Raw genomic sequence first — 22,975 nt, 5'->3', positions numbered from 1 at the left:
TTGAGCGTCAAAGGAAATAATGATAGTGATTGATTATAATGTATAATGTATAATGAATAAAATAAGAACACGAGTCTGTACAGATATAAACACATAAATGGGGAAGAAGAGAAAGCTCTTCCTTACAGTAGAAGAGTAACTAACAAGTATCAAAGGAATGTTGGTGTTAGAAAATAATCGATGGATGCTGAAGCCAATGGTTCAAAATTTTTATATTTAGAGACAGAGAGAGAGATAATGATAAAGCAAAGGTGGCAAAATGTGAACAATTGATGAATCTGGCAAAAGGGTACAGGGAATTTCCTTGTACCATTCTTGTTTTTCTGTACGTTTAAAATGGCATCAAAATTAAGTTTCTCCCCCCCACTCCCCGCCAAAAAATAAAGAAAATAGGGTGTATCCTAGTAGAGATATGTTGCTGCTAAACATGCTTTCTAATTTTTTTCTTTCCCACATAAAAACTACTGTTTGGGTGGCAGGGTTTGCAGAGGTGGCTGGTAAGCACAAGAGAGGCTTATAATGCATTTTAATACTTATTTGAATGTTCCCGGTGTTTCGTCATCCTATTTTTGTTTTTTAAATGCAGCTTTCCCGTTTGCGTCACTGCCATTCTTTCCTCACAGGTATTTTAAATTTATTGGTGGCTAGGTCCTTTATCTAACAACAGCATCATGTAGAAAATCAGCGTCAAATCTTTAACAACAAAACAAAACAAACAAAAAAAACGTCAACGGTTTCACCAGAGGCGGAATTCCCTTTTGGGGTCACCCGGAGGAGGGCGTGAACAAGACGTGCGAAAGCTTCCGCTTTCTTTTCTACGGTAAAGCCAACCATTCTCCTTAAAGGAGTACCACAGAAGCGTGATTTTCGGTCGGCAAACGCATCCCTAGCGACGAGTCCACCCATGACACGGGGATGCCATAGTGTCGCATCACAATGAGTAGTCTATGAGAGCTCAAAAGCCAGAACAAATGACCTTGATTCTGGTAAAATATTACATTGCAATTCACCTAACCTGTCAGTTTCCTTCTCTTGTTTTCCAAAATGCTGAACTTCCGGAGTAGACTCCTCCCCCCTCTATTCCTGCCCAGTGGTTTGGTCCGACCTTAATACTACTGACAGGAGGGACAAACTGCGTCTGCGCAGAAAGCTCTTGGGGGGGTGGGGGGGGAGGAACATGGCGCAAGCTCTGTCTGAGGAGGAGTTTCAACGGATGCAGGTGCCGCTCGCCGGGGAAAAGACCACCGGGCTAGGCGACGGGAGGGCGGGGAAGAGAAAGATCGTCCCACCGGCTTTGTGCAGGGGTTGGTTGGGATGGACCTTGAGCCTAAGGGGTTGGTCTGGAGAAGGGAAACTGAGGCTCCGAGTGGTGAGACTACTGGATTCTGAGATACAATTGGGTTCTGAGGGGATGGATTCTGTTAGCCTTTTGGGCGGAAGAGAGAGTCCTAGCGTGGGCGATACCTTACTCAGACTTGGAGGGGACGAGACCTTTGGGCCCGTGCGGGGGACACCTTGGGTGGGTGACGGTAATGCTGGGGTTTGAGGGAAGGAGATCCTGAGAGGGGGAAACCATTTTGCCTGGAGAGGAAGGAAGCGGGTGTTGGGCTGTTTGCTTCGTGGTGGGGGGAGCCCTGGAGAGGGCAATACCATTATCGGTGGGAGGTGGACGTTTTTGTGGGAGATACCACTATGTCAGGGGACTGGGGAAAGACCCCACATGTCATTGTTCCTGGGAGGTGGAGCTCCTGTGCGAGGGGTGGTAGCGGATCCCAAGAGAGGGCAGTACCATTGGATGATTACGGGTGATCCCATTAGATGTGGGGTGAAGAAGGCCCTGAATGGGTAATACGATTAATCCTTGTTGGAGAGAGAACCAGAGGAGGTGAAAGAGTGATACCTTGGACTGCGTGGAGGGGAAATCACCAGTCTGTGGAGAGGTACCCTGACTGAGTTCTGTGACCACTTGATTCTTTTTGGGGGGATTCTGAGATGGATGAAAGGCCAGAGTAGGCCCTTGTTGAGAGAATTCCTTACTGGGGAAGGCCATTGGATTTTGTGTGGAGACTCTGAAAGGGGGAAACCCTGCGTAGGGTCCTGTGGGAGGACAGGAGGAACTCCGAGTGAGAGCAGGTAATCCATTCATCCTTGAATGAAGGAAACCAGTTGTCACTATGTGAGGGACCCTGAGGGTGGAAGACTGAGATAATTGGACCAAAAAAGGAGAAGGCCCCTGTAACTTGTGCAAAGTATTCCATGTAAGAGTAATCCAGCTGGCCCACCCAAGGCCTTGTGGGGGAAAAACCCTGAAGGGTATAGCATCATCCCATTGGATTATGACTGGGGAGATCTTGAGGGGTATAGGGGATCCTTGAATGAGGAAGATTGATTCTATTGGTCATGAGTGAAGGGAAAACCATTGGGCTCTGATGGATAGACACTGTAAGTGGGTGCCAGGGGTGTTCCAACTGGATCAGGACTGGGGGAGACAGATCACTGGGTCTGGGAGAGGACAGGGGCAGGAAAGATTCTGTAGAGGCCAAGCCCTCTCACCTTTAGCAGACCACCCAGGGATGGAGGCTGGTGCCGTGGGAGAGAGGGAAAGGCCCTGGTCGGGTAAGGGATGGTGGTCTGGGAAGAATTGGCCTCAGCACCTACAGGGCTGGTAGGTAGGGATATGCTGTTTGGAATGGCCCATACTTCACTTTCCCTCAATTCTTGAAAGGGGTCTGGACATATTTTGAGAGCCTTGGGGGTGGGGACCCTGGAAAGCCCCCTTTTACTCAGTGAAATTGGTCATAATACCAGGCTCTCTTCCCTTGGGAAAGAGGGAGGAAGGCAATCCCCTGCCCCCTACTCTGGCCAAGAGGATAGACAACACCTCTGACAGAAGACAAAACAGTGTTTAGCATGTGACGAGGCCAGGCCAGATGAAGAGGCAGACTTTATCCTTTGGGCATGGAACACACATGAGCAAGAGACTGACTGGGTCAGCACTCTGTCATGGCCTGAGGGCACAGTGGGATTGGAAGGGGAGAGATGGAGGCAGCAGGGAGACAGGTGAGGCTGACTGTGTTTATATAAGTAGAACTGGAGAAGGTGGGACAGGCTGAGTGGCTGGACTCATTTGGGATGAAGCAGGCACGGGTCTTAGGAGTGACTAAAGAGGCGCATGGAGGGCAGCAGGGTCTGTAGGGCTCAGGGGATTGGTTCTCTCCTCATGAGGGTAGGGGGCACATTCCTGCCAAGTCATTTCCTTCCCTGCTTCCCCCTAAGGCTCAGCTCCTAGAACTCCGGACAAACAACTACCAGCTTGCAGATGAACTACGCAAGAATGGTGTTGGTGAGCCAAGAGGGTCTCATTAGATGGGGGTGGCTTTGGAGGACAGAGGCCAAGGGGAAAAAATCTCAGAGGCCTGGCAGGAGGACCTTGCAGCTCCTTACCGCTGACTGAGGCTGAGACTCCCTGCTTTCCCCACACCAGAACTTACCAGTCTTCGACAGAAGGTCGCCTACCTGGATAAGGAGTTCAACAAAGCTCAGAAGGTACCTCCTTCCACCTACTCACCCACCCATGTGTTCCCTGTAGCCATCTGACTCATTCATCTGTCCAGTGAGCACCTACAGTGAACCAGACCTAATGTTACATGCTGTCACTAGTCGTTCAAAAATTTCTCATGGAAGTCTCCTTTGTTTGGTAATTTTATCTAGGTCTGCTTAATTAATTAATTAATTTTCATTTACTCTTAATTCATTTTTAATTTCAATTACTCATTCTCATTCACTGATTTCTAACTAAATAATCAAATCTATCAGTAAATCTGCCTTGAACCTGCCTCCTGTCCCCCACTCATACTCCTGCCTTGTGCTCCTATTCCCCACCCCTGTCCTGGTCCTGTTGGTAAAGTGAGACTAAACCTACCTCTCAAATCCTTTGAAGATGAGACAGCATATAACCTATCATGGCCCCTCAAGGCATTCAAGGCCCTCCTTTGTCTCTTTCTTCACTGCTCTGTCCCCATGCATAGTACAATGTTATACGCAGTATGTTCTCCATATATATTTGTTAGATGAAGGAACACAGAATGCAGAAAGTCTGGCAGTCAGAAAGCTAGGCTTCTCTTTGGTAGGGTACTGATTTCCCAACCTGGCAATGCCCTTAGCTGCCCAGCAGGGGAACAGCAGTTTCCACGGTGCATGGGAGGGATCCACATAGATGTGTTTGGACAGATGGAACAGTGAAGCCATAATTTCTGAGTCCGGAGATCCAGCCTATGAAGGGTTAAATACTAAGACCCATGAAAAGCCTCAAGAGCTTAGAGGAAAGGATGTAAGCAGGGTGCTCCTCATTCACCACTCACTCCATCATTCCTGTGGGCTACAAATTGTGTTAAAGACACCCCCATCCCTCACCCCCTGTTATCATGGTCCCCCCTTGACACTTGCCACAGTATCTCCATACCCTAGTGAGGGAGTCCATCTCTGGTCACCTTATCTCTCTTCTCACCTCCCTCACTTTTAGGCACTGAGCAAGAGCAAGAAAGCTCAGGTAAGGGGACCCCTGGCGGGTAAATGTGTCTGGGAGACTGTCTTAGAGGGGATATTTCTGTATGCTGGGATCTCCTGGTACTGGCCTTTCTTTCTCTGTGTGTGTGCTTGCATCAGTGACTACCTCCCTGCCATGTGTTTTTGTGTCTATCTTTGTTCTCCTGTTTTGTCTCTCACTCTGCACCTCTCTCTGTATGTCTTTCCTTCTCCCTTTCTTTCTCTGTGTCCTCCTCTCTGAGTCTCTCTTTGTCTCCGTCTTTCTGTTCCTCTCGGATTCTTGTTTCTCTCCCCAACCTTCTCTTTTTCTTTCCCCCACCTGTTCCTATCTCTGCCATCGTTTCTCTCTTTCCTTCTTTCCCTTTCTTCCTCTCTCTTGACTCCTTGTTTCTCTCTCCCCTGTTCCTCTCTCTCCTGTTCCTTTTTCTCTTCCTGATTCATTTCTTTCCCTGACCCCCTCTCTCTGTTCTCCCTCTGTTGATCTCTCTGTTCCTATCTCTCTGTCGCCCTACCTTTTCTTTTTTTCTCTCTCCCCCATCCCATCCCTCTCTCCTTCCCTATCTAACCCCCTTTCCCCATCTTTCTCTGCTTCCTTTCTTCCCTATTTCTATATACCCCTCTCTTTCCTCCCACTGTCTCCCCTCATCCCTTTCTCCTTCCACATCTTCCCTTCTCTCTACCCCATGTCTCTCTTCCCTCCTTATCTCCTCTTTTATCCCTCCTATGTCTGTCTGTCCCCCTGTATCTCCTGATTTCACCCATCTCATTCTCTGTACCCTATGTTCTCCCCCAATGTCATTTTCTCCCTCTCTCTGTTTCTTTGCCCTACTGCCCCATCCTTTCTACCCCTGTTGGAGACCTGGCCCACATCTGCCACTGCAGGAAGTCGAGGGGCTGCTGAGTGAAAATGAGATGCTGCAGGCAAAGCTGCACAGCCAGGAGGAGGACTTCCGTTTGCAGAACAGCACGCTTATGGCCGAGTTCAGCAAGGTGCTGGTGCCCTGGATAGTTGAGGGGGGTCCAAGGGGTAGGGGCCACCTGGGCTGAAGCCGGAGGGCAGCTGAGGGTGGTTGGACAGAGGCTGGCCCTGGGTCACTGTCCATGGTGCTGAAACAGGGCCTCGATCTCTGCTGGGGGGCAGTGATTTGACAGATGGGACCGCCCACTGTGCTGGGATTAGAAGGCTGCAAGCCATGAGGTCAGCTGGTTCCTGACCAAGTCACTCCTTTCCTTTGAGCTTCAGGTCTCCTTGTGTATATTTTGGGGCTGATGCTGTGGAGCCCCAGGTTGTTGGGAGGTCTTAGGTAAAATTCTTATGCTTAGTATGGGATGGAAAGATGTTCGAGCTGCTTCCCTTTTCTAAGTTTTTCATGTGTTGTAAGGGAAAAAGTCTCACAGCAACAAAAAAGGTATTTCCAAGGCTCTACCTGAGAATGTAGAGCTCAAAACCTTAAAAAAGAAAACAAACCAAAAACACAACCTTTGTGTAGGTACAATACCAGAGGCAATTTAATAAGTAGTAGTTAAGAGCCAGAGGCCTAGATTAAACTCTTGGCTCTGCCTTTTACTAACTGTAACCTTGAGCAAGTCACTTAAGCTTCCTGTTTCTTGGTTCCCAAATATTTAAAATGGAAAAGATGATAATGACAGTACCTGCCTGGCAGGGCTTTTGTGAGGATTGAATGGGTTAATGTCTATAAACCACTTAGAACAGAGCCTTGCACATAGTATCAGCTATGTAGGTGTTAGCTACTGATGGTATCCTTTTATTAATTCATTTTCCCTCTAAAATATTTCTTGACTATTTAAAAGTTTTATATCCATCCTGTGACCTTGCCCTGCCTCAGCCCTTACCACCTCTATTCCCACAGTCTCCTCGCTGGTCTCCTCACTTCTAGCTTCTTTTACCAGACCAAGCCATAACTGTTGTCCTGACCCGCAGGTCTTACCACATTGCTTCTTTAGACAACACCTCCCAGTGGGTCCTCATCCCCGAAATTTCAGAACCCCTGGTGCTCACATAACAGCTGACCTCATCGCCTCACTTCTCACTGCTTCCTGCCTCTGGCCTCAGTGGTATCATGGTTCTTGCTGGGCGAGGCAGGGACAGTTATTCCTCTATAAACCCAGCTCGTGTTTCTCAGCACCTGCCCTGGGCTAGGCACTGAGCCAGGTATAAAACCTCCTTCGCACTACCCCTCCTCCTCCTGGAAGCTAGAAATGCTCACAGGGAGACCTGAGTTCCAGGCCCGCCTCCACCACTTATTTGCCAACATATTTCAGCTCAATTGTTCCTTCAACAAATAGTTATTGAGCCCGCACTATGTGCTCTGTGTTCTGGAAATAGTTGTGAGCAGTACAAGATAGTCCTCCCTCTTGGGTAGCTTCTATTCTGGGGGTGGGATGGGGAAAAAGATGATAACATAGTAAACAAATAATAATAATAGCACTGATAGCTGACAGTTACATAGTGTTTACTGTGTGCCAGGTCCTGTTTGATGTGCTTTACATTATTCACTTATTTAATTCTTACAGCAAACTGATGAGATATCATTACTATCCCTATTCGACAGATGGGGAAAACTGAGCCCCGTAGAGATGAAGTAATTTGTGCCAAGGTGAAATGGCAGAGTAGAAATTCCCATCCAAGCAGTCTGGCTTCCGAATCTATGCTTATGACCTACGTTACAAAATAAAATTTAATTGTGAATCACAATTTATTATCCAAACATTTTCAGAGATTTAAAAAACTAAGAACATGTTAGGTAAATTTAATTGCAATTCGTGCTAGGTAAGAAAGAAGCAAACAGAATGCTGTGCTAGAGAGTATTGGAATTTCTGTGTTGGGGGATACTACTTGAAAGGTAACATTTGAGCAGAGCACTGAAGGATGCAAAAAAGTCAGTCATGTGAAGAACTGGATGAAAGGAATAGTGTTCTGGGTAGAAAATATCCCAGGCAATAAAATAAAAATTCTCTGTGGGCCTCAGTCTTCTCATTTGAAAATGGGGACAAAGGATCTTGTCAGGTCTGCCGTGTGAACTGTGTTTTCTTCAGGAGTTGAGCAGGGGGCTGGCTTAGTTTTATTTGCGTTGTACTCCTCTCCACGGGCTCTCCAAGGGCTAACGAGAGGGAGCCATGGGCAGTGCTAACCCTGGAAATGCTCTGAAAGCTGTCTGTGGTGCCTCGGCTCCCAGACGCAGACCCCTCCACAGAAGAAGGCTGGCAGTGGGGCTATCCATGATGCTGACATCTTGGACCAGCAACTTCCAGAGGAGCCTGCGGTCTTGGATTGCAACTGTGAGGTTGAAAGCGGGCAAGCAGAAAATTGTTCTCAGTATTCTCCATCTTCCATGTCTCTGTCACTTAACAGGTGTTTGAGTTTGAGGTTGTTTAACATCTGTGCCTCAGTGTCCTTATCTGTGAAGTGGGGATAATGAGTAATGAGAGCCTCTACATCACAGGGGCGTTATGGGAATTAAATGAATTGTAAAGTACATGGGCCAAATGCTATGTATATTTCAGCAAATGTTGTTCTGATTCTTTGCTCTTCTGCTACCTCACTTGTCCCCTGCTCAGCTCTGTAGCCAGATGGAACACCTGGAGCGGGAGAACCAGCAACTGAAGGATGGGGCTGCCAGGGCAGGGGCTACCCAAGCCGGGAGCCTTGTGGATGGGGAGCTGCTGAGACTGCAAGCAGAGAACACAGCCTTGCAGAAGAACGTGGCAGGTGCATGGAGACCCTCCTGGGGATGTGGGGATCTTGGGGCTTGAGTAAGGTGTTGTCTTCCCTGGGGGAAGAAAAAGGCTTCAGAATCAGGCTTGGCCCTGCCATGAACCAGTGTATGATTTTGGACAAGGCATTTCACCTCTCTGAGCCAAAGCTTTGTCATCTACGAAGTGCATGTAGTGATGTCTACCACCTGGAAAATTGTAGTAGAGATAAGAGGTGATATATTTCTGAGCTTAGTTCAGCACCTGGTACCTAGCAAATGTTACTGATAAGCAGATTGAACATCAGAAAGGAGGTGTTTGCTAAATGGAGAAAGTGAATGAAGGAGTGTTAGGAAGATTCTGAGCCCAAGTTGTCAGTGGGGTCTGGGATGAAAGCTGAAAGAAAGTTTGATAAAGTGTGGGAGTGAGTGTCCTGATGTGTGGACTTGTGGAGAGCAGCTGGGCTTGTGGGGTGGTGGGTGGTAGTTTGGTGATCAGGAAGGAGACTTCGTAGAATGTGGCTGGGGATTAGAGGTTATAGGAGGATTCGGCTGTAAATGGAGGATGGTGGGCATCACCTTGGAGGGCTGTGGGTGGGGCTTGGGGATGGGGGTGGGGCTTGGGAAATTATCTTGGGCTGATTTGATGGTAGACAGGATTTCCGTGGTTGGTGGGGCTTAAAAGATTTGTGAGAGGTGGGGGCGAACCTTTGTTTTGTAGGCTTATGGCCACTGAGGCAGGGTTTCTGCTACCTAAGGGGTTGAAGGCCAGTTCTCCTTCTATTTGAGGTGTGTCAGGGGTCTTCTGAGACAACCTCATCCATCATATGTCTCTGTTCTACCCACCAGCCCTGCAGGAGCGCTACGGGAAAGAGACTGGGAGGTCCCCAGCTGCCAGTGAGGATCAAGGGGATCCCTTGGGGGGCCCAGCTTCCCCTGTCCTGGCCCCCATGCCATTGGCAGAAGTGGAGCTGAAATGGGAAATGGAGAAGGAGGAAAAGAGACTGCTCTGGGAGCAACTGCAAGGCTTGGAGGTGAATCTGGGTCTGTTGGGGCTGCGGTGCCAGGAGGCAGGCAGATGCCCTAGCTCTGCCTGTGGTCCCACGGAGATATCTGTGACATCACCATCTTGTGGGCTGATGGATTAGGAAGGCAGGAGGGCAGGGAAAGGCACAGGCCTTACCTCCCTGCTTGCTGATAACAACTCCCTCCCTCATCCTTCCCAGCAGACCTTGAAGCAGGCTGAAACATCCAGGCTGCAGGAAGAACTTGCTAAGGTGGGGCTGCCGAGCTTTCCCTGGACTTTGCCCCACCCACTCCCCACCTGCCATGCTTCCCCTGGTAGGGTAGAGGGGCAGAGTATCTCTTCAAAGCCTCAGTTTTGTCATCTGTGAAATGGAGAGACTCTCATTTATGTCTCAGATTTGCTTTCAATATGAAATGGGCTAATGTGGTCCTTCTACGTCTTGTGCATGGCAGGCCCCATCCCATCCTTCTGGGTCCTCCGATCTCTGCTTTTTCATTCATCTATCCATCCATCCATCCGTCCATCCATCCAAGCATTTATAGACTGCTGGCTCTTATCTTAGGAACTTGAGACCCAGTGGTGAGGCAGCCAATCATGATCCTGTTTTCCAGGCCTCCCAGCCTAGCTATTCTATGACATGGCCATCGGTCGATAGGTCGGAGGCATAAATGTTGGGCTTTGGAGCCTAAGGAGCTGGGTAGAGGTCATGTTTTTGCTGCCGACCAGCTGCGCAACCAAATTATTTAACCCTTCTGAGACTCAGTTTCCCATTTGTAAAGCCAGTGGTGCTCACTTCTCAGGACTGTTTTGAGGATTCCATGAGGTAACAAAAGTAAATTCCAGTTTCTATAAAGGACTTAGTAGGAAGTGTCTGTAAACATGAAGTAAATTGTTGTCTTTATTAATATTATTCTCATTCTTATCACTTGTCTGTACCCTCCTCCCCCACTCCAGCTTGCCGAGAAACTGAAAAAGAAACAAGAAAGGTAAATTTCTTTCTTCCAGAGCTGGGGGGAAGGGGTTTGCGGGGACTAAGGAGGGGATTGACTTGTGGAATGGACCCATATATGTCTGTCTTTCTGTGCCCAGTTTTTGCCGTCTGCAGACAGAAAAGGAGACGCTATTCAATGACAGCCGGTAACTACCAGGGTTGGGGATATTGGTGGACAATGGGGCAGTGCCCAGCAGGATTAACCGAAGATCACAGGGGCAGAGCTGGGAGACTGGGCCTCAGTCTGTGGTCACTGTGCCCCTCCCTCCCACCAATCACCCCCAGGAACAAGATTGAGGAGTTACAACAGCGGAAGGAAGCTGATCTCAAAGCCCAGTTGGCTCGAACTCAGAAGCTGCAGCAGGAACTTGAGGCTGCCAATCAGGTAAGGGGTTGGGTTCTGAGATCACTGGGATAGGGACAGGGCTGGGAGTCCGGGGAGCTCTGAGGTCTACGGAGGCTAGTTGGGGAGTCTGATATTTCCTGTGTTGGAAATATAGGGACTGGATGGGTCCTGGGCCCCCTAGGAGCTAGGAAAATGGGAACTAGGGAACCCCGAGAGCCCTAGGAGTTGGGCTAGGAATCTGCATGAATTAAAGATCTCAGCGGGGCTGAGGACTAGGCGCCTATGTGCGACAGGTTTGGATGAATCTGAAACTCCAGGGGATTAGAGACAGGAATCTGGAGAAATCTGTGGTCACTGGATTGGGACCAGGAGTTTGGAGTGAGTCTGAACTCCCTGGAGGTTGGTTAACTTTGAGACCTATGGGGGCTGTGTGGATATAAGACTTTCAAGGGTAAGACAGTTGGGCCTGGAGTCTGAGTGCGTTTGAGACCCTCAGAGCTTGGGGGCTGGTTTGGGTCTTAAGACACCTAGGAAGTTGGATCATGTGAGTTGGTGGTCCCTGGGGGCTGTGAATGAAAAACTGGTGAGTCTGAGACATCGAGCGACTGGAGCAAAAGTCTAGGTAGGTCTGAGGCTCCTAAGGGTTGGCGGCTGGGTGACTTTAAAGCCTCCAGCCTTCCCCTTAGAGTGAGTGAGTCTCAGGTCCCTTGGATTGGGGGCTATGATGGCTTGTGGGTCTAACTAAAGCCCCTAGGAGCTGGGGACAGAAGTCTGGGTAAAGCCGGGTGTGAAGATCCCCAGAGACTGGGGACAGGAGTGGCAGGTGTGGTATCAGTCTGAGACCTCACCAGGAGCTGGAAACTACACACTTGTATCAGTTTGAAATCTATAGGAGCTGGGGTGGTGAGTTTGGGTGGGTCTGAGACTCTTGGGAACTAGAGACATGGGGGTTGCCTGTGTCTAAAACCCCTGGGGGTTGGGGTCAGGAATCTGGGTGAAGCTGTAGTCCCTGGGGGTTGAGTGTGTCTGAGAATCCTGGGGCCTCTGAGCTGGAATCTGGCTGAGTGTGAGACCATCTTATGGATGGGGGCTGAGTGAATTTGAAATCCCCAGGAGCCTAGGTGGTTTCTGAGGTGCTTAGAACTGGGATACAGGGGTGTGCGAGGCCCCTGGGGATGATGACCAAGAGTCTGGGTGAGCCTGAGATCTCTGATGGCTGGTAGTCCAAGGCCCTCAAGTACTTAGGCAGCATGCTGCCAGGTGGTCAGAGAGGGAGTCTGTGTGGTCATATGTACCCCAGGGGAGGCTGAGGTCTGGAATGGGCTCCCCTGACGTCGTCCCCACAGAGCTTGGCAGAGCTGAGAGATCAGCGGCAGGGGGAGCTCCTGGAGCATGCGGCAGCTCTGCGAGCCCTACAAGATCAGGTACATTGTACTGAGCGGGCTCAGGGAGGTGGGGGTGAGGGTGGGGTCAGCCTCAGTGGGTATTGTACAGGCAGGCAAGGCCCCAGGGTCCTGCTTCCCCTGGTCGTCGTTCTCGTGGGTGTGTGTATGTGTGTCCTTTCTTTCTTGGCTGCGGGTAGGTCCTGTCCTCCTGTTCTGGACCCACTCTCACTCGTTGTGGGGGTGGGGCCAGGTGTCCATCCAGAGTGCGGATGCGCAGGAACAAGTGGAAGGACTTTTGGCTGAGAACAATGCCTTGAGGACTAGCCTGGCTGCCCTGGAGCAGGTACAGGACACGTGGGAGCCTGCGCCGATCCCTCCGCAGCTCCCCATCTCCCTCTGCTTTTGATCCACATTGGGGCAACGTCGTCTGGACCTCATGCTGTTCTCCTGCCTCTGTTTCTGTTTCATTCTCAGCTTCTCCTTTCTGTTGGCTTCCACCCCTCTTCTCTCTGGACATCCATCCCTGCTTTTTTTTGCATTCTAGTTTCTCTCCAGTAAACTGCAAGAAGTGTACTAATCTTAAGTGTACACTCAGTGAATTATCCCTGTCTGTATATTTATCTGTCTCCATGTAGCCACCACCCAGATGAAGATATAGAGCATTTTCAGCACCCCAGAAGGTCCCTTTTACCCCTTCTCAATCAATGCTTCCCCAGAAGTAACCACTCCTCTGACCTTTAGCAACATAGATTAGTTTTGCTTGCTTTTCAACTTCATGTAAATGGAATCAGACACCCAATCTATGTCTGGCTTCTTTCCTGAAGCGTTATATCTGTGAGGTTTATCCATATGTAGCACTGATCTGTTCTACTTTCTCTGTGTACTATTTCATTGTATGAATATACCACACTTACCAATCCCCTGTTGATCTCTTTCTCTCACTGCTTTTCTCTTTGAAATACTCTCTCTCTACTCCTGGCTCTCCTTCCACCTCTCTCCCTGTCTCCCTGGAACACCCCGTGACTGGCCCCTGGGGCCCCTTTCACTCCACTTTCCATCACCACCACTCTCTCCAGATCCAAACAGCAAAGACCCAAGAACTGAATACGCTCCGGGAACAGACTGCTGGGCTGACAGCTGAGTTGCAGCAGCGGCAGACTGAGTATGAGGACCTCATGGGACAGAAAGATGACCTCAACTCCCAGCTCCAGGTGACGCCTCTGGCTTTGACCTGTCTCCTCCTAGTTCCCTAGTCCTGGCTCAGTGGAGTTTCCCATGAGGTGCTGTGGGAAGACCATGGAGTCAGGTGGACCTGGGTTCCAGTGTGACTCCCGAACTTATTAGCACCTGTGTGTCCTAGACCAAGTCATTTCACTTGAGACTGAGCCTCTTCAGTTAGTTAGGATAGCCATTCAGATTCCACAATAGAAACCGGAATAATAGCAGGAGAATGAATGCTGGGGAGCAGCTAGCAGCCTCTGCCATGTTTCTCATCTAGAAATAGAACATCACCCACTTTACCAGGGTTAAGGGAGATGTTCTACCAGAAATGTCCTGGGTGCGCAGCACCTCATGGGGGCTGTTTATCAAACTCACCCTTTTTGTCCCCACATTAGGAGTCATTGCGAGCCAATAGTCGGCTGCTGGAACAACTTCAGGAGCTCGGGCAGGAGAAGGAGCAATTGACCCAGGAACTACAGGAGGCTCGTAAGGTGGGCAACACCACAGGGGGAGGCCCAGTCTGCAGGGGGCCAGGTGATGTGGGCAAGCCCACGGGAATGGGAGGGCACAGAAAGTGACCAGTTCCATGAGGACGGGTGAGTGACTTAGCCGTTCAGTCGGGATGGGGAGGAGGTGGACTTCGGCTTGTTCCTTGGGCCTTGTTTGGTGTCGGGGGAGGAGGTTGACTGACCTCCTCCTGCCCCCCTCTCCTGGGTGCCAGAGTGCTGAGAAGCGGAAGGCCATGCTGGATGAGCTAGCCATGGAGACGCTGCAGGAGAAGTCCCAGCACAAGGAGGAGCTGGGAGCAGTCCGACTACGGCACGAGAAGGAAGTGCTGGGGGTGCGCGCCCGCTACGAGCGTGAGCTCCGTGAGCTACATGAAGACAAGAAGCGGCAGGAGGAGGAGCTGCGCGGGCAGATCCGCGAGGAGAAGGTGGGTGGGCAGATGATAATGCCTCTCTGCGTCTAAAACCTGGGGAGCGTAGCCTTGCTGATGGGCCAGGGGATGGCGTGAGTGAGGCGCCCGCTCCTCCACCTGGCCCTTGCTGCTCTGCCCTCTTGCAGGCCCGAACGCGGGAGCTGGAGACTCTCCAGCAGACAGTGGAAGAACTTCAAGCTCAGGTACACTCCATGGATGGAGCCAAGGGCTGGTTTGAACGGCGCTTGAAGGAGGCTGAGGTGAGTTGGTGCAGAGGCTGGTTGGGGGGTATGCATGTCAAAGCAGGGGACTGGAAGTGGTCAGGCCCTGGAACTTTCTGAGGCTCTGGACTTGGGCATCCCCACAGCGCCCCCTGTCTCAACAGCAGCCCTCTGGAGGGGATCAGGCCATGGCCATCAATCAGTAGGGCAGAATGTCAGATGTGCAAATTTGAAAAGGCACCTCTTCCTTCTGAAATTGTACTTCTGTCGGAAGATTATTATAATATAATAATTCTAATTTTGATGCAACCAGAACTTTTACTACCATTTTCTGGAAAACTCATGGTAATACATAAGAGGCAGTGTCATGTAGCAGTGAAGAGCACACATGCTGGAGCCAGTTGTTTGCCTGGGTTTGAATCCTGTCTGGGCTGCTTTCTAGCCCAGACAGGGCAAGTAAATAACTTGCCTTGGGCAAGTTATTTACTTCTCTGTGGCCCGTTTTCGACATCTGTAAAAAAAGGGATAACAATAATACCGGCTGTCTAGGTGTTACGGGAGGGTTATATAAACTGAGTTAATATATATAAAATCCCTACAACATTCCTGGTGTGCAGTAAGCGCTACGTTATGTTTTATTAAGTAAAGTAAGATGTAAATGCAGATGTTGGGCTTCGATGTGAATGGCGCAGCCCTCAACGTGACACTCTGTTTCTTCTCTGCATACGCAGGGGCCCTGCTGCAATCCTTCACACCGCTCACTGGGTGTGATGTCCTCTGGGGGGTGTGACGTCCTCTGGGGGGGCCGTGGCCAGACCTGGGACTTGTCTTGTAGGAATCTCTGCAGCAGCAGCAGCAGGAACAAGAGGAAGCCCTCAAGCAGTGTCGGGAGCAGCACGCCGGCGAGCTGAAGGTGCCCATTGCATGATGGCATTCCTCTCTGGTGGGAGGACTGAGGTTTCCCAAGCTGCGGCCTGAGCTGCCCTCTGCTTTGCAGAGCAAGGAAGAGGAGCTGCAGGGTGTGCGGGATCAGCTCCAACAGGCCCAGGAGGAGCGGGACTGCCACCTGAAGACCATCAGCAGCCTGAAGCAGGTCACCCACTGGTCCCTCCTAGTCCCTCGACACATCCTGGGCCTCAGCATGCAGTAATGGGGCAGGGAGGGAGCACGCTGCATGCAGCCATTCTGGCACTCACCAGCTGTGCTTTCTCTATCCCACAGGAGGTGAAGGACACGGTGGATGGGCAGCGAATCCTGGAGAAGAAGGGCAGTGCTGCGGTACGATGGGGAAAGGTGTCCAAGCATGGCCCACTCCTGCCCTGCGGCCACCCCCACCTGTGGGCCCACCGGGCCTCAGCCCCTATCTTTCCCCCGTTCCCCACAGCTCAAGGACCTCAAACGGCAGCTGCACCTGGAGCGGAAACGGGCGGATAAACTGCAGGAGCGGTTGCAGGACATCCTCACCAATAGCAAGAGCCGCTCAGGTGAGGGGCCCGGATGGCAGGGGAGGCTGAAGTGTGGGGAGGCAGAGCTTGGGTCTGAAGGCTGGGGCTGCTTCCTATACTTCACTCTGCAGGGCTCTGCTGTGTCTTCTGTCCCTCTTGCACTCTGTCTGTCTTTTACCCTTTCTCTGCATCTGTCCCACCTCTGTTTCTTTCTTTTTAATATATTTATTTATTTATTTATTTTTGGCTGTGTTGGGTCTTCATTGCTGCACGTGGGCTTTCTCTAGTTGTGGCGAGCGGCGGCTACTCTTTGTTGCGGTCCACGGGCTTCTTATTGCAGTGGCTTCTCTTGTAGCGGAGCACGGGCTCTAGGCACGCAGGCTTCAGTAGTTTTGGCACGTGGGCTCAGTAGTTGTGGTGCATGGGCTTAGTTGCCCCGCGGCCTGTGGGATCTTCCAGGACCAGGGCTCGAACTCGTGTCCCCTGCATTGGCAGGCGGATTCTTAACCACTGCGCCGCCAGGGAAGTCCCTCCTTCCTCTATCTCTCTCTGTGTTATCTCTCTGTGTGTGTCTCTCTCCCCTTTCTGCTGTGTCTCTTCTCTGTTTCTGTCTCTCTCTGCCTCCTCATGTCATCTCTGTATCTGCCTTCCTCTCCTGGCTTTCTCTTTCTAGTTCTCTCCTTTTCTCCTCCTGCCTTTTTCTTCTCCCTGTTCCTTTATCTCTGTCTCTCTTCTCTCTCGTCTGTGTCTCTGTTTGTCTCCCCACTATCCCTCATACACTCCCACACCTCACCCAGAGTCTCTAAGTCTCTTGTATCCATTCTCTCATTCTATAAATATGGACTGAGCCCTCTCGCTCACATCCAGGGTCCCTGGTAGGAGGCCCGCCCAAGTCTCAGTCCCCTAGGAGCTCCCTGTTGAGCTAGGGAGACAGACTTACAATCAGGCAGCAACACTACCGTGTGATCATTATGCAGCTAAAATCCATGTTATTTTTGCCACTTAAGGCAGAAGACACAACAGGAAAATTTGAGTTGCCTTGGACTTTTTTTTAGAAAGAAATGGCCTTTAAATATGTTTAAATAAATAAGATGCAGTGATGGCTCTGGTGCATCTCCCATATCACAAACGAGAGAAAACGTGCTCCCTGTCCCTCCACAGCCATCCTGCTCTTGCTGGAGATCCTTGGCTTGTGGTGTCAGCCCCCCTCCCTGACACCCAGAAGCAGCTGCAAGAACAGAGACACAAGCTTAGTGGCTGTGTTTCAAGTGACATGGCAAAAACGGGTGTATCTCTTACCAAATCAATGTCTCGCTGAGGCACTCAGTCTCCTGAAGTTACCTCTCTTTATAAGGGAGGACTTTTATTTCTGTTCTGTTACAGATTGGTGTACAGATCAACAAACAGATTCAAATTGTGTGCCATACATTCTATCCATTCATTAGGTGAAATTCAGATTTAGGTGCATGGCTACTAGTCTGCCGCCATCTTTTCTCTCTCTGTCTCTGCTCTGACTAGTGTCCTTAGCCAGGGTCTCTGTTTGCCTCTATCATCAGCTCTGGCTTGCTGTCTCTCTGGGGTCTTCTCTCTGCACATAGGGGTGCCCCTCTGCCCTCTTCAGCTGTCTTTACCCTGAGTCTGAGTGCATTCACCACTTTATGCCCATGTGTGTCCACATCACCATCTTTCTCCCCATCTTCATCTTTGTTTCACTTCTGGTGTGTGTTTGCCTAGAGAGGCAACTCCTTTTTCGGTTTCTGCCTTTCCCTACCCTACTGTCGGCTTCCACTGTTACCCATGCCTGAGTGTCTCTTTGCCTCTCTCCACCTCTGTCAAATCTATTTCTGCCTCTTCTTGCCAGTCGGTGCCCTGGGACCCTGGGGGATTGGGGCTCAGATTTCTCTTCCCTCTCTGCCCAGGGCTCGAGGAGCTGGTTCTATCAGAGATGAATTCACCAAGCCGGACCCAGACTGGGGACAGCAGTAGCATCTCCTCCTTCAGCTACCGCGAGATCTTGCGGGAGAAGGAGAGCTCGACTGTTCCAGCCAGGGTAAGGGGCAGGGAAGAACCTACAGCCCCAGCTTCTACCCAAATTCTGGGCCCTCCTTTTTCCCTCCCCTGCAGCCATCTTCTACTCTGGGCCCAGCACACACATTTTCTTGTCAACTTTTCCTCAAGCTCACCAACTTGGATTCAGATTGCTAAATGGGGGATGGACAAATTATTCTCTCTGACCCTCTGTTTCATCATCTTTGGGCTAATTCCACCTTTCCTGGTGCTATAAAATATGTGGCTCATAGTAGGTGCATTATCCATGTGGGAGATCCTTTTTTCCAACTCATAATTATCACTTATTATTATTGTTGTCTGCGTCAGCTTCCTTGCCAGACACTTTTATTTGGAAATAACCTTTTTATCATTCTGTAAGTAGTATGTATACATTGTAGAAAAGTTTAAAAAACACAAGCAAAGATTTTTTTTAAAAATCCAAAGAAATCACATCTTCACCATACAGAGATCACCACTATAAATCCTTAGTTCATACTGTTCTAGACCTCTCTCTCTCTTTTTTTTAAACCTAAATAAGACTACAAGTAACCTGTTGATCTCTACCCTCCCAATTTGGTAAATTTTCATCTTTTTGAATACTTTGACCTTAGTCAGATTTCTCTAGTTGGTCCCAAAATGTGCTTTATTGCTGGTTTTATGGAAACCAGCATTCAATTTCAGAGCACATTTGCTGCATCTGGTTGCTTTATGTGCCTTAAGTCTCTTGAATCTAGTGTGATCCATTTTTTTCATGACATCAACCTGTAGAAGAGACCAGCCCAGTTGACCTGAAGAAAATGTCCCACCTTTGGGATTTTCCTGCTGGCTTCCTAGTGGTATCATTCAGCTCATTTCTCTCTCCCCTAGTTTTCCTGTCAACTGGAAGTGAGAGCTCATTTGTTATAGGCTCTCTCTTCATGGTCTCAATAAGGCTATGGTGTGGTGGTTCCTGTCTCCCCCTTTAAAAGGCAAAGGGGGATCCAGAGTCTCTGAAGGTGCCGAGGCTTGTCTGCAGTTTGTCTGCAGCCCCAGTTGCAAAGCCCACCCTGGCTTGGTTCTCCTTCTCAGCCCCTGATCCTATCTGGGGTGTCGGCACTGAGCCTGGGCTGGCCTCTCTGCCTTCTTCCCCGCAGTCCTTATCCAGCAGCCCTCAGGCCCAGCCCCCGCGGCCAGCAGAGCTGTCAGATGAGGAAGTGGCTGAGCTCTTTCAGCGCCTGGCAGAGACGCAGCAGGAGAAGTGGATGCTGGAGGAGAAGGTGCTGTCTGCCTGCTCGTCCCCTCTTGGCCTGCCCTTGGGGAGGAGGCCGGGGTGGCAGGAGTGGGGGGTGGGGGTGGGGCAATATCTGGCCAGGCCCCTCCTCATGGGTGAACATGCACAGTTGAGGGCCTGAGGTGGGCTGGGCCACCCTGCAGGTGAAGCACCTGGAGGTGAGCAGTGCGTCCATGGCAGAGGACCTCTGCCGGAAGAGCGCCATCATCGAGACCTATGTCATGGACAGCCGGATTGGTCAGTGCCCCTCCCCAGCCCTCACCCCTCGTCCAGCCCCTCACCTACCCCCTCCTTCCCCAGTGTCCAGAGCTGCGGCTTCTCTCCTCTCCTTACGGAACTCACCAAAGTTACTGCCGAGACCACAGGTGCTAGAGGGAAGAGCCAGGCAGGCCAGGACCTGTGTGTCTTGCTCTGTATTCCATCTCTTGTCTCGGCTCCTCCCTCCTGTCTGAGTCTCTGTCGTCTCTCCACTCTCCTTTCTCTAGTGTCTCTCCATCATTCCCATTGTCCTTTCTCCTCCCTGTGTCTCTTCCTCTGCTTTCTCTCCCTTCTCTTCTTTCTGCCCCATCCCCCCTTCATCTTGTCTCACTGTTCCTACTGCCTGTCTGAATGGTTCCACCTCTGGAAATTTTCATTCTCTGGATGCATATCCCTTTTAGGGTCCTTCTCTCCGCTCTTCCTCCCCTTTCCTCCTTTCTCCTCTTCCTTCCTCCATCCCCCATTTTTATTTCTTTTGTTCCCTTCTTTCAGATCTTCTCCTCTCCCTGTTTTTTCCTCATTAATCAGAATAATACCAGTTGACGCTTGCTGAGAGCTGACTGTGTGCTCTGTGCTTTGCATACAGATATGTGTTTTTCCAGCTCCATGAGTTAGTTCCTAACCCCATTTCTCAGGGCCGCACAGCTAGTAAGTGAAGCCAGGTCTCACATGGCAAAGCCTCTGCTTCCTCCATTAGATGGCTTCTCCCCCCATTTTTCTCCCCCACTCTCTGTTTCCCTCTTTCCTGCTCTGTCTCTGTCTCTCCTTCGGCTCGACCGAGGGGGTGATTCTCAGCCTGGGCCCTTGCAGATGTGTCTGTGGCAGCAGGCCACACAGACCGTAGTGGGCTGGGCAGCGTCCTGAGAGACCTAGTGAAGCCAGGCGACGAGAACCTTCGGGAGATGAACAAGAAGTTACAGAACATGCTGGAGGAACAGCTCACCAAGAATATGCACTTGCACAAGGCAAGTGTGGCCTACCAGTCTACCCCTTTGTCTCTCCAGCCACATAGCCCCTGGGTCATCTGTCAGTCCTCTCTCCACACACCCCATTCACCAAGCACTCCTTCCCCCTCATCTTCCCATCCTCCAGTCAACCTACTCACTATCAGTTTAGTCTTTCACTCTTCCCTCTGTCCTTGCACCCACCCACTCATCCATTCATACACACATTCAGCCACTCTCCCATCAACCCACCTACTATTTGTCCATCTGCCCTGCTACCCGTCTAATCATCTGCCCATGCCTTTGCACCCATCTCCTTTTTTTTTTTTTTTTTTTAAATATTTGGCTGCACCGGGTCTTTGCGGCACGTGGGATCTTTAGTTGCAGCATGCGGGATCTAGTTCCCTGACCAGGGATCGAACCCGGGCCCCATGCATTGGGAGCGTGGAGTCTTAACCACTGGACCACCAGGGAAGTCCCCTGCACCCATTTCCTGATGCATCACTCTGTCTTACCTACTCATCAGTCACCCCTTGTCTTACCTTTTACCCACCCACCCAGCGACCTGCTTGCCTACCTGTTGTCCTCCATCTGTCCTCTGAACAGTTCATTTTTCCACCTATTTGCCTACCATGGATCTCCCATGCATCCATCCACGTGTCCACTCACCCATCCTGCCACCCAAGTATTTCCCCATCTCTGGGGGAAGTCAGAAAGGATGCAAGTCCGGCCCCTGCCTCTGAGAAGCAAGCTCACCATTTAGAGACAAGAAGGTGGCAGGGGTAGGGGTCATGTCCTCCAGCCTCACCACACAGAGCAGATGATCCACTCCCATGTCCATATCCCTAGCTCCAGGCACTCCTCACCCCCTCACACACACCACACACACCTTTGCCGAGCCCAGCCCACTGCTGGGAGCTCTGGGAGCTGCTCCAAATACCTTCCTGTCTCAGGCTAGACATAGCTGGGCATTGATGGGATGAGAAGGATGACACCCAGGCTTGATGAGGGTGCCATCGCCTGCCACCTTCTCTGACTCCTGATGGCTCATTTGTTTCTTAGGACATGGAAGTTCTGTCCCAGGAAATTGTGCGGCTCAGCAAGGAGTGCGTGGGGTCCCCCGACCCAGACCTAGAGCCGGGAGAAGCCAGCTAAAGACCTGCAGGCTGCACCCACTCCCTCCCTTCCCCACCCGCCATTCCCTTGGGCTGTGGTGGGAAAATGGGGGCCAGCGCCAAAATCAGATAGGTTGGGAGACTGGACATTAAAGGGGTTGGAGGCCTGGTGGCTGGCGTTAGTGACCCTGTCTTAGGGCCGAGGCCCCTGGGGAGTGGGGAATCCTGAGGGGAGGGGCAGGGATTCTCCTCCTTCTTGGCCCTGGCTCCCAGGGGCCTTTGCCTTCATCTCTGCATGAGCTCTCCCTCCCAGAGACCAACTCTTTTTTAATTTTATTTTATTTTTTAATTTATGTCTGGAAGCCTGGCTACTCTGCATTTGGGATTGGGGATGCTGGGTGGGGCACGGTCCATGTTCAGCGTTCTAGCAACATGTGTGTGTGTGTGTAAAAGCTGTGCAGCCAAAATACCATCTGGCCAGACTGGCCCACCCACTGACTGTCTGCTCTGATTCTTTCCAACCATGAGGGATGTGCTGGGGGTGGGGAGGTTATACCATTGGAACTGGGAGGGTGGTCTCTGGCTGCAACTTTACTCTCCTTCCCTCACCCTCACCCAGCCTGTCTCCAGTCACTGTTGACCAGCCTCTCAAACTGAATGGAGCAGAAATATCTGCAGATATGTATGTGGGTGAATGTGTATGGGATGTGGGTGTGGATGAGTAGATAGATGGGAGGATGGATAAGTGGTTGGATGGACTGATTGATAAATAAGTAGAAGGTTGCATGGATTGGTGATGGATAGGTTGGGAAATAAATGGATGGATAGGTGACTGGATGAATAAATGGACAAATGGATTGCTAGGTGGATAGGTAGAGGATGGATAGGTGGGGGTATAAATGGATAGATGGATAGCTAGGGGAATGTGTGGATGGATGAGTGGGCAGATAGATGGATGAGCTAATGGGAAGAGTAAAGAGTAGGTGAATAAATGATAGAGCAATGGATAGATGGACAGATAGTTGGGTGGTGGGGGATCCATATGGGTAGGGGTAGATGGGGTGAATATACAAATGGATGAGTGAATAGGTAGGTGGATTAATGACTAAATGGACGATGGGTGGCTAGAGGGAAGGACAGAGTAATTGGCTGTGTGAGGGGGAGAATGGATGGATAAGTGGGTGGTGGGTGGGAGGAGGGATGGACAAATGGACAAATCAGGAGTGTGATGAGCAAATGGAGGATTACATGGATGGATAAGTCCATTGAAAGGCAAAAATTGGCCCTGCATTACTGCTCCCCCATCACCACACACCTTTAATTGTTAAAGGTAAGGCGTCTTCTGTGTGCCATGCCCCTTTCACATCACTCCATTTATTGCTCCCAAAGACACTATCAAGCTGGGGTAACTCTCCATCCGACAAAGAGAAAAACAATGCAAGTCACTTGCTCAAGGACATAAGTCAGTGGCACAGCTGGGGCTTGAACCCACCCATGCCTGAGACACTTGGTACCCAGTGCTCTTG

At 50.5% G+C, this 22,975-nt stretch overlaps 1 protein-coding gene across 7 annotated transcripts; it reads left to right on the top strand.

Annotated features, from left to right (window-relative positions):
* The first annotated feature begins 1,140 nt into the window (after positions 1-1,140).
* On the top strand, positions 1,141-21,944 carry GRIPAP1 (GRIP1 associated protein 1). Of its 7 annotated transcripts, none has more exons than XM_004281949.4 (26): positions 1,141-1,219; positions 3,277-3,343; positions 3,485-3,546; positions 4,523-4,549; positions 5,428-5,535; positions 8,125-8,275; positions 9,108-9,292; positions 9,488-9,535; positions 10,240-10,271; positions 10,375-10,422; positions 10,562-10,661; positions 11,969-12,046; positions 12,258-12,350; positions 13,084-13,218; positions 13,624-13,719; positions 13,950-14,162; positions 14,294-14,407; positions 15,204-15,281; positions 15,366-15,461; positions 15,590-15,646; positions 15,753-15,852; positions 17,733-17,863; positions 18,996-19,118; positions 19,276-19,369; positions 20,201-20,355; positions 21,397-21,944. In XM_004281949.4, exons 1-26 carry the CDS (start codon positions 1,178-1,180, stop codon positions 21,487-21,489), a joined length of 2,526 nt encoding a protein of 841 aa, XP_004281997.1. In that variant the 5' UTR covers positions 1,141-1,177; the 3' UTR covers positions 21,490-21,944. The 7 variants fall into 7 exon arrangements, with proteins under 7 accessions (XP_004281997.1, XP_033265528.1, XP_033265530.1 ...); XM_033409637.2 differs by having other exon boundaries at positions 1,150-1,219; positions 9,485-9,535; XM_049704329.1 differs by lacking the exon at positions 1,141-1,219 and adding an exon at positions 1,333-1,940 and having other exon boundaries at positions 5,403-5,535; positions 9,485-9,535.
* Positions 21,945-22,975: the final 1,031 nt, after the last annotated feature.

Source organism: Orcinus orca, chromosome X (assembly GCF_937001465.1).
Source record: "Orcinus orca chromosome X, mOrcOrc1.1, whole genome shotgun sequence".
Lineage (NCBI taxonomy): Eukaryota > Metazoa > Chordata > Mammalia > Artiodactyla > Delphinidae > Orcinus > Orcinus orca.
Note: the sequence above shows the minus strand (reverse complement) of the source record. Positions and strands in the feature narration are given on the sequence as shown.